Source organism: Centropristis striata, chromosome 1, assembly GCF_030273125.1.
Source record: "Centropristis striata isolate RG_2023a ecotype Rhode Island chromosome 1, C.striata_1.0, whole genome shotgun sequence".
Lineage (NCBI taxonomy): Eukaryota > Metazoa > Chordata > Actinopteri > Perciformes > Serranidae > Centropristis > Centropristis striata.
This window is the reverse complement of record NC_081517.1, coordinates 45,135,577-45,146,664: the sequence shown is the minus strand read 5'-3', so window position 1 is coordinate 45,146,664 and position 11,088 is coordinate 45,135,577. Positions and strand designations below refer to the sequence as shown.

The window sequence follows — 11,088 nt, the reverse complement described above, 5'->3', positions numbered from 1 at the left end:
CACTTGTGGTGCTGAGTCAAGTGACGTGTGGTCATTGCCTTGCCCCCCTTTAGACGGTCAGATCGCTGTCACGTCAAGTGACAGACACATTATGTTTTGATAAATTTTCAAGATGAAACACCGTCAAAGCTCTCCGGTGCTCAGTATCGAAAGAGAAGAAAAGAGGAGGAGGAGAAGAAGTTACATTTATCTTTTTTTAAATGACTTTTGTGTGAAGACGTCTCATTTGTATTAGCTTGCTTGCAAGGTTGAAATAAAGCAACGCTAGCTTAACACAGTTAAGCACATTTTTCGCGGGGTTTGCACTTTCATCGTCTCTCTTGTCTCTAACTTTGTTAGCGTCTCCAGCTGGGCTTCTTTGTGAATTTTCTTGTAAGTTAATAATTCTATAGACAGACAGTTGTATTATATAGCTGGTTGGCACCATGGGCAAACACAAACAGGAGTTCCCTCCATGAAACAGCAAGCGGAGCTGTTCAACATCAATGGATCTCACCGAGGAACCAGATGTTCTAGAGCCAGTCCTGATCTGTAGAATGAAGAAACAGCCCAAACATTATGTTTTCACTTGTCCAAGTCCTTTTTTTGGCTGTTCAGATTTCTCCTGTTAAGATGTAACAGAATAATTAATATTGGACAGAGTTACTTCACCCAGTTAGACATTTACATTTAGCAGACGATTTTATCCAAAGCGACTTACAGGAAAAAAGGGGAACTATCAAGGTCCAGTTAGCTTTTCTCCAGGTTAGCCTCCAGCTAGCTGTGAACATACAGCTGTTATTATCCAGCCTACTGATAATAGAACCACTCTTATTGATCTGTTAATTTATTAACAGCTACAAATAACACAATAAGTAGCCTTTAATTACTCGTGTATGCGTACTCTTCTGGTGTAGAGGTAGCATTAGTTGAATAAAAACCCAGAGAAAAGAGTTTAGTCTTAGTTTTTATTAAACCAAAATGTTAAAGGTGCAGGAGTCACACAGGACAGTTGGTACAGGGTGTTTAGGGAGGGAGGGCATACAGCATGCCAGACAGAAATAATGAAATACTACTGTACAACTGTTAAAAATATCAAAATAACCTCAATAAATTACAGCATATACAGTGTTAATAGCCTCCTGTAATATCACCAACTCTTTATGCTCCACATCAATCACTGAACATTTAAAGGGAATAATTAACATTTATTCACAGGACGTCCGCCCTGTTTATGTAGGAGGACACCGCGTCCACTCTGCTGCACTCTGAGGACATCAGCACCTTTTACAGTCAGCTCCTCCTCCTCCAGCTGATGTAGACCAGCTGGTCTGAGTGGATCAATAGCACTCAAGGCCTCTTTACTGCTTGTCGTTAAAGGAGAAAACATCCCTTTTCCCTTTTTTTCTCCTCCCTCACCTCCCTTTCACCTCCTCGCACCTCCTCCTCCTCATGGACGTTACATGAACAGGACACAACATGTAATGATGCAGGTTTGTCTCTCACAGAGCCTCGCTGCATTTATCACCCTAATAAATCCTCTAAAGTCGCTCTGAAAGGCCTTTACACCCCGGGAAGCTTTTTGTTTCTCGTTTTTTATGCATTTATTAATTTGCATGTCAATTAGTCAGGTGCAAATATGGTTTAACCCTAAAAAAAACTCTAACAAAAGGTTTCTCAGTGGTTTACAGTCGTATCAAATCTATTTAAAAACATACTGAGGGTTTACCAATTTTTGATGCCCCATTTTCAAAACCTCCGGGTCTTTAAAATGACCATTACTCCTTTTAGTCAGGAGGCGGAGCTAAATGAAGAAGACACGTCAGACTAAAGCTAAACATTTTGTCCACATGCTCTCTATCACCATAAGTTTACATTTTTGATCATCAGTGGGCCTTTTTTTACAGGTTGGAAAAAGAAAATAAAGTATTGCATCAATAGTCTTAATTAGGGCTGGGCGATATATCAATATAAAATATATACTGATATATCGCCCAGCCGTACATCATCCTTTTATTACAACGCTTTCACTCAAAACTGGTGGCGACGCAGGCTTTTATTTTAGTCACATTTTCTGTACTGTATAAATAAATAAAAATCTAAAATGTCGTGTGAAGTGCAAATCTCCACAGTTGCCAAATACAAAAAAAAATTACTCTTGACTCTTGAGTATTAGCAAATATTAAAAAAAATAACCATTTGGGGCATATTTTAAAGGCATTTTGTAAAAGGAGAATAAAGGTTCTTGTATGTTTTAATTAATGCATCTTATTTTGACAGTCGTCTTGTAAATTCTGTGGTGGATTCTGTTAACACACCGTGCTCTTATTTTGAAAGCTGCATGTGTAACAAAGCATTTCTACTACCTGCGCACATTTATTCAAATCCTTTTATTGAACAAGTGTAACTACCACGGACTTGCAACACTGCCAGTATAAATAGTTTTGATGCTTAATATTCATCGGCGAGTATTTCACATGTTCTGTACTGTATAAATAAATAAAAATCTAAAATGTAGTGTGGAGTGCAAATCTCAACAGTCGCCAAATACAAAAAAATTACTCTTGACAATGATTTTGTAAAGGAGAATAAAGGTGTTGTATGTTTTATTTAATGCATCTTATTTTGACAGTCGCCTTGTAAATTCTGTGGTGGATTCTGTTAACACACCGTGCTCTTATTTTGAAAGCTGCATGTGTTTAGCAATAGGGAGTTATAGTAACTTTTTACGAACGTTTTTCCGGACACTCTGCTGAGCAACAGCAATACAATTATACATTTATTCAAATCCTTTATTGAACAATAATGTTGTTAATGCTTAATATTTCACATTTTCATGTTTTTTACTTGTCATGCCCCGGAGTGTAAAGGCCTTTACGTTACATTATTAAGCCTCATTCATGACATTTTAAACTGAAAGGGTTACAAATACTTTTAAGTACAGAACAGAAATGTGTCATTGTGATTTAAAAATGCATCACTGATGTTAGTTCAGATTTACAGTCTGATGGAGGTTAGTTTCTCTGTGCTTTTACATATATACCGAGCATCCACCTACTATTGTTACAAAGTCCTCTACAAGTAGCTTTAAACCATCTGTAATCTAGTGATTATTGATTTAGAGACATGTCACTATTTAGACTTTCAAAGTAAAAGAAGTCGTACATGCGATCCAGATACATTTTGTCATTCTAATACTGTTCAGTTGGCCTGATGCTTTATAGACATGATGACATCCAAGAGCTACCCAACAAAAACTCAGATCCAGCTGACGTATAAAATACTTTACAAAAATAAATAATAATAGAAAATAAACCAGAGTTGAAGTTATGTTCATGGACAAACAAACAGTATTTGGAATAATTATATTAAGGGTTGTTTTCTCCCACTTACAGGTCAGTTTCAAGGTGGAAAAAAACCACAAAATATCTGAATCAAACAGGAAACCAAGCAGGTAAAGCAGAGCTGAGAATTATTTTACAGATAGGACTCTGACGGAGAGCTTTAAGAGGAAAAACTCAGGTACAAATGACCCTTAATAACCACGAGGTTTACATGATCCGCTTGTGTTTTAGTGTTTCTGTGATTAAAGGGGGATTCTACCTCGTCTGGAGCTCAATAAAACACTCCCGGGCCAGACTAACGTTAGATTCATCTATTTCTGAGCCAGCAGGACTCAGCAGGAAGTCAGTTTCTGTTTGGGATTATTAAACTGTTAGTTGTGACTCAGGTAAAGGAGCTGGAAGGGAACAGAGAACCAGAGAACCAGAGAACCAGAGAACCAGAGAACCAGAGAACCAGAGCGGTGGGGGGTTTCCTCTCCCAGCTGCTGGGTCTTCGGGGTTGTTTTTTTTCTGGGGTACCTCACTTCCGTTTGCTCTTGGTGTCGGTGGTCTGGAAGACGCTGGAGGCCGACATGAGGTTCTCGATGTACTGACCCAGAACCTGGTTCTCAGACTTTAACTTCAGGTTCTCCTCCTTGACAGCGTCGACTCGCGCTGACAAATCTGGAACAAAGAGACAGAACGAGGAGCTGAAACACAATTCATCACGGACAGGATAGGGCTGGGCGGTATATCCATATAAAAGATATATCAATATATTTTTAAATGTGATATGGAATTAGACTACATTGCATACACTACCGGTCAAAAGTTTTAGAACACCCTAATTTTTCCAGTTTTTCATTGAAGTTCAAGCAGTTCAAGTCAAATGAACAGCTTGAAAGGGTCCAAAGGTAAGTGGTGAACTGCCAGAGGTAAATAAAAAAAGGTAAGCTGAACCAAAACTGGAAAATAATGTACATTTCAGAATTATACAAGTAGGCCTTTTTCAGGGAACAAGAAATGGGTTAACAACTTAACTCTATGGAGTCTTGGGCTCTTTTGTCAATTTTTGAATTCTTTTCATGTCTTTGTAAGTCATTTTGTGTCTTTTTTTTTGGTCATTTTGTGTCTTTTTGTGTCTTTTTTGTCATTTTGTGTCTTTTTTTGGTCATTTTGTGTCTTTTTTTGTCATTTTGTGTCTTTTGGTGTCTTTTTCTTCATTGTGTGTCTTTTTTTGGTCATTTTGTGTCTTTTTTTTAGTCATTTTGTGTCTTTTGGTGTCTTTTTCTTCATTTTGTGTCTTTTTTTGGTCATTTTGTGTCTCTTTTTTAGTCATTTTGTGTCTTTTGGTGTCTTTTTCTTTATTTTGTGTCTTTTTTTGGTCATTTTGTGTCTTTTTTTAGTCATTTTGTGTCCTTTTTTTAGTCATTTTGTGTCTTTTGGTGTCTTTTTTGTCATTTTGTGTCTTTTTCTTCATTTTGTGTCTTTTTTTGGTCATTTTGTGTCTTTTTTTTAGTCCTTTAGTCCAACATAAAATGTGATTTTGAATCTTTTTTTTTACTTTCAAAACACTATCATGCTCAATAAAGAATTTAAATGTTGCAAATGTGCATTAATTTCAGAATACACTGAGACATTAAACTGCATCATTTACAATTAAATTCTGGAAAAGTTGTTGTGTTCTAAAACTTTTGACCAGTAGTGTATATCGATACAGTTAAAAAAATGTTGGTTATTCTTTCCTCATATAAATGGAGGGTTGTTGTGGTGCTCCTGCTGGTCTGTATCTGCATAAAGTAGAAGAGACCTCAACTTCACCAGAGTAAAGAGTCCAGAGTAAAGAGCCTGGCTCACAAATCTTTGACCAAGCTGTCAAAGTAGGAGATGTTTTCAGAACTCCCAACTGGCAGCTTGTTTATCTTATCAGGACGTTCCACAATAGAACCCGCCTACTTTATCAGCACCAGACCTGCTGGACGAGTCCTGCAGTTATTACACCAGAGGTCTGTGGTCTACATGAGGCTGTTTCCACGACCGCCCAACACCCAGAATGAGGGTCTCACTCGCCGAAACGCCGCTAATCTGAATACGAGCCGTCCTAGAGGACTTTTGTCAGGACTTCTTTAGTCCCTGTAGTAGAGCAGGGTCTTTATTCTCCCTGTAAACAGCCTGGTTGCTGATTGGATAGAACACTAAGCAGGATGTGACGTAGTACTGGACGCCACAACAACACGCAACATTTGTAAAAGCTGGAGAATTCACGATCACAATGTTTACTATCAGCGGAGGGATTTAGAGACTCTGGAGGTGACGTTTGGTTTTCAATCGCTGCGACGGATTAAACACAGAAGACTCAACTGTAACCGCCGTCGCTAACTGTGCACAACGTCAGCAGCTGATCATAAACAAACCAGCATGGCTAATTATGCACAGAGTCTCTGCTGATCATAAACATAGTTATCAGAATCAGAATCACTTTATTAGTCCCTTGAAGGGAGATTTGTTTTGCAGCAGGACACACAAGACAAGGTACACAACCATAACATAATAAGACCCAATAAATATCTAATAAAACACAGTTCAAAGAAACGCCATACAAATATATAAAATCACTGACACATGTTCGTTGCAGAGCTGATACCCCTAAATGGAGAGTTACTACCTAGTATAGGTAAAAAGTGCAATGTGCAGATGTGTAAGAAACAGACTTGTGAAGATGAGCAATTAGAGGGCTACTTTCTATTAGTTAAATAATAAAAATAAAATAAAATAAAAATAAATAGTGATGGTGAATTAACCGGCATCACTAACTGTGCACAGAGCGTCTGGTGCTTGTTGTAAACAAACAGAGATCGCTAAGTGCTGTTGGCCCCCGACGCTCGTTAAGAAGAGCCGAAAAGTTGCTTATTATAGCAACAAAGTTGCTAAGTTGCCAACACTGCTTCACCAGCTTTTACAAATGTTGCGTGTTGTTGTGGCGTCCAGTACTACGTCACATCCTGCTTAGTGTTCTATCCAATCAGCAACCAGGCTGTTTACAGGGAGAATAAAGACCCTGCTCTACTACAGGGACTAAAGAAGTCCTGACAAAAGTCCTCTAGGACGGCTCGTATTCAGATTAGGGGCGTTTGCCTCATTCCGGGTGTAACTCCCTCCAAGCACCAGGCAAACGCAAGTCGGTTTCCTTCAACTGATTTATTTTGAGCGTCATTCATCCATCTCAAAATCAACCGTGAAAACTTGTTGGCTGCATGCTACATAAAGGGAATTATATTTCATCCTTAGTCTTCTTCATATTATTCATCAGTCTCTCTTGACAAACAGTTCCATCTGAACCATTGTTCATGCTTCCACACGCACCGAGAGCAGCCAAACGAGACTTGGGTGACTTAGTTCACCTTCAAAATAAAAGCATTATAATGTATACCAAATAAAACAACATTTAAAGAAACAAATACAACTTAAATTAACTCCTTTACATGTTGCAATAAATTGGCAACAGTTACACTCTCACCAAATCACACAAACTTTAATGTGGGATTTTTCTTAAACACGATAATTGTAGTACACTTCAATGAAAAACTACCTATTATTACTCATTTGGGCGGTAGTGGAAACAGCCCTCATATCTGCAATCCACTGGACAAAACCTTGAGCTCATGCGTATAAAGTGTATGGGGAAAAGAGATGGAGAGAGTGGAGGAGAGGTAGAGTGAGTGCATTAGTGCAGGACTGCATCCAGACAGCAGAACGTCTGAGATGAGAAACGAATGAAGCATGAAAAAGCAGCAGCAGAAGAAGCATCCAGTGTTCTGGATAGAGTTGTTCTGATTCCAATAACAATATCAGAAATTGCTCCGATAATGCAGAAAATGCTGCCTCGGTATCAGCGAGTACTGGAGTCCAGGCACCGATCCGATACCACGTCATTTATTACATTAGCTCTTAAAAACAGCGGCGCTGTGCTCAAAATAAGAGCACAGGGATGTTAACAGTCCACCACAGAATTTGGAAGAAGACTGTCAAAATAAGAGCCTTAAATAAAACATAGAAGAACCCATATTCTCCTTTACAATAATTCATTAAAATATACAATGATTCAGATGGAATAGTGGCATTAGAATGTGTGAGAGGCACCAAATTTAGACTTTTAGGGCAAAAATGTCCACAGATTTATTCATTTAAGTTGCTGTTGCACTACTGTTTTGTATACTGTTTTATTTAAAAATAAAGTCTAAGTGGGGTTCATTCTGCATGGAGTATTTTTACTTTTGCTGCTACTTTTGTACTTTAACTTCACTAAGTTGTTTATTTAAGTTGCTGTTGCACTACTGTTTTATTTAAAAATAAATGTAAAAATAAAATGCTTGAATCTGCTGTATTATTCATGTTTTATAAAGGGTTTAACCTGAGCCAGGCCTTATCACAATGATAATCATATCACAGTCATGCAGGTGGAGGATGATATTTTTTATAACATACTGGTATCATACATAAAAATGTAAAAAAATTGGGCCTGGGACGAAAACTGATGCTGATATATAACTTCTATGATTTAATTTTCTTTTCTTTTTCTTTGCTTTTCCTATGTATCAGGAACCTGTAAATCTAAGAGAAATTATGTTTTGTTTTGTTTTTAAGAAGGGAAAATATCCTAAGTTGTATGTAACCTGTTGGCCTCAATAAAGATAAAATAAATAAATAACAACATACTGGTATCAGATCTGGACTCGGGATCTGCCGATCAGTATCAGGAGCGAAAAAATGGTATCGGAACATCTCTAGTTCTGAAAACTTCATGCTCACAAGAGCATAAAAGACAGATGTTGATGCTTTGTTGATGTAGAGAAGAGTCTCAGTGTGTCTGATATATATATATATATATATGTGTGTGTGTGTGTGTGTGTGTGTGTGTGTGTGTTACCTTCCAGTGTGTGCTGAAGCTCCAGGACTTGGTTTATTAACCTGGTCTTCTCCTCCATCTCCACCTGGTTCTCCATGTCTCCTGTTAGAAACAAACGCTGCTGTAGTCTACAGGCACTAACAACACATGACCTCATCACTGTCACATGACCAGAGAGCTGCAGGTCAGCTGACCTACCGTCTATGTCACAGTTCATGATGAAGAGCTCGTTCTCCTGGGTGGTATACAGGGCTGCAGATCCTCCGTCCACTGGAAGACAAACAACACACGCTGTCAGAGTCTACTGCTGATTATTGGACGTTGTAGCGCGATTAATATTTCAAAAGCTATTATCCTCTTCTGTTCATATCAAGAAGAACACCAACTACTGGAGATTCAGGGTCTCCCCAGGAAAATGTTATATGATTGAGATCACAAGAGAAACCCTGAACTTTAATATAGGGCTGGGCACTATATCCATATTTATATGTGTGTGTGTTGTAGTTATTTATTGTGTTTAAGTTATTTTATAGCACTTCGTCATCTTAAGCTGTGTTTAAATGTTTAAATGAACTTAACTTGCACTTACTATAATGATGGTAATAATTGCAATGCAAAGTGTCTCAACAAAGGGGGAGAGAGAGTGTGTGTGTGTGTGTGTGTGTGTGTGTGTGTGTGTGTGTGTGTGTGTGAGTGTGTGTGTTAAGAGAACAACTTCTACACTCTAAAATGTGAGAAGTTGAGTTTACTTAAAAGAATTGCACTAAAAAAGGTAAGTAAATATAACTGATAGTCTTAAGTTAGGTTTACTTGATATCTACTTGTTAAGTTTACTTTAAATCTAAGTGTATTTACTTAGATTTTTACATTTTTAAAGTTAATTAAACTTAAAAACAGCAAGTCTTATAAACCTGATCTTTCTGATCGTTACCAACTAAAGTAAGCCAAGTTAGTCTGACTTAACTGAACAGTTGTGTTTACTTATTTTTGTTAAGTTATTAAACTTAAAAATAGCAAGTATAATGAACGTGATCTTACTAAGTGTAACATTCAAACAAATCCTGTTTAGTTTATTACACTATCACTTCTGTTTTTGGAATAAAGGGTTGGAAATTAATGCTTTTTTTGTATTTGTTTTTTACATTTACATTTACATTTAGCAGACGCTTTTATCCAAAGCGACTTACAGGAAGAGTAAAAAGCAAACAATCAAGGTATAGTGCAATTTTGTCTGATTCATCGATTAATTGAAAAAATAATCGACAGATTAATCGATTATTAAAATAATCGTTAGTTGCAGCCCTTTATATTTATGTTTCTCAACATGACTGTTGTGTTTACTGTCAGCCTGTTATAATGTAGACATGATGGAGCTGATGATGATGATGATGGTGATGGTGGTGTTCTCCAGCTGTAGATGGAGCTGACTCCACCCAGAACCATCAGGGTGTGTGATGATGTGCTGATGCTGCTGAAATACCAGCTTTTTAACAAGAGTCTGGACTTTATTCTGTCTATCAACAACAACAACAACAATGTCTCCATTATTATCACTGAAGACACAAACACAAAAACACAAAAAAAAAAAACGAGCAACTGACACCAAAACGTGACAGACTTTACCTGCCTTATTATCCTGACTGACTGATTAATGACCGTAAACTGATCAATAACCTGCCCAGGTACTGTTGCCATGGTTACAAAGCTTGAAACTATCATATCTTATATTAACTGAGTGTGTGTGTTGGTGGATGTGGAGGCTTTTAGCAACAACAAGCAGGAATCAGAGCTCACACTGTCCGATAATGGAAGCGCATGTATTAGCCGTGTGAGCTAACTAGCTAGCGGTGTGGCTAGCTGAGCTAACGGAGCTGCTACTTCAACACGAAATGCGAGTTTTATATTCTCATCATAAGCAACAGGAACAGACTGGTTCATATTATGAGCAAACTGTCTGATTAATACATAATAAAGGCATAAAGTGTAACGGACATTAGCTGCTAACTGTTAGCTTCACAGGCTAGCTGCTGCTAGCTTTAGCTCCGGATGGGAACGTTAATAAAGGCTTCCTGAGGTTTAAATAATAATAAACATGATGTTTAGCACCAGACAGACTTTAGGAGCTTTAAACTCACCACAGTGATAAATGTCTGCTCCGGTACCGGACTGAGAGAGGAAGAGGAAGAGGAAGAGTAAACAGACTGAGGCTGAGAGGATGAGGAGATGGTGACGTCACTCTATGTACCTGTCGTTACCACCTGAGACCGGCAGGGGGCGACACTAACACCACTAACACCAGGCCACGCACACACTCATGTGTTAATGTTCACACCTCCACCTGCTGCAGCTTCAAGCTTTCAGTTACTGTCCTATATTCTACACATGCATCACACTGGACAATAACAGCATTTAATTAACTCAGGATACATTTAACATGTTTTTTATATACATATATACATATATATACATATAGTGGGGCGGATTAGCTGAACAATCGTTCACTTTGTGATAAAAGCATGAAATTTGGTAGATGTGTTGGTGAATATGTTTCAAACAAATCTGGATATTGGGCCACCTCAAAAGCGCCCCCTAGTGGCCGTGGCAGGCATTTGTTATACGAATAAATCAATGATGAATAAAAACTGCCCTTTTAATAATACCAACTGGTGATGAATTGTATATTGTTGGAAAGCCTGATTAGTCACCTTTACAACGAGGTACAGCTTGTAAGGATCGTGCATTCATGGAATGAGCAACGGGGCTAAACGTGTGGGTAGCACCCCCCAAAAATGTGCATCCCCTGTGGGGCGGATTAGCTCAATAAATCACAAGAATTGTTTATTTTGTGATAAAAGCACACAATTTGGTGGATGTGTTGGT

At 38.1% G+C, this 11,088-nt stretch overlaps 1 protein-coding gene across 1 annotated transcript; it reads right to left on the bottom strand.

Annotated features, from left to right (window-relative positions):
- Positions 1-2,832: 2,832 nt before the first annotated feature.
- On the bottom strand, positions 2,833-10,462 carry LOC131979756 (short coiled-coil protein A). Its single transcript, XM_059343771.1, has 4 exons — positions 10,344-10,462; positions 8,407-8,478; positions 8,230-8,310; positions 2,833-3,986 (listed from the first exon to the last, which is right to left on the bottom strand). Exons 2-4 carry the CDS (start codon positions 8,423-8,425, stop codon positions 3,844-3,846), a joined length of 243 nt encoding a protein of 80 aa, XP_059199754.1. The 5' UTR covers positions 8,426-8,478; positions 10,344-10,462; the 3' UTR covers positions 2,833-3,843.
- Positions 10,463-11,088: the final 626 nt, after the last annotated feature.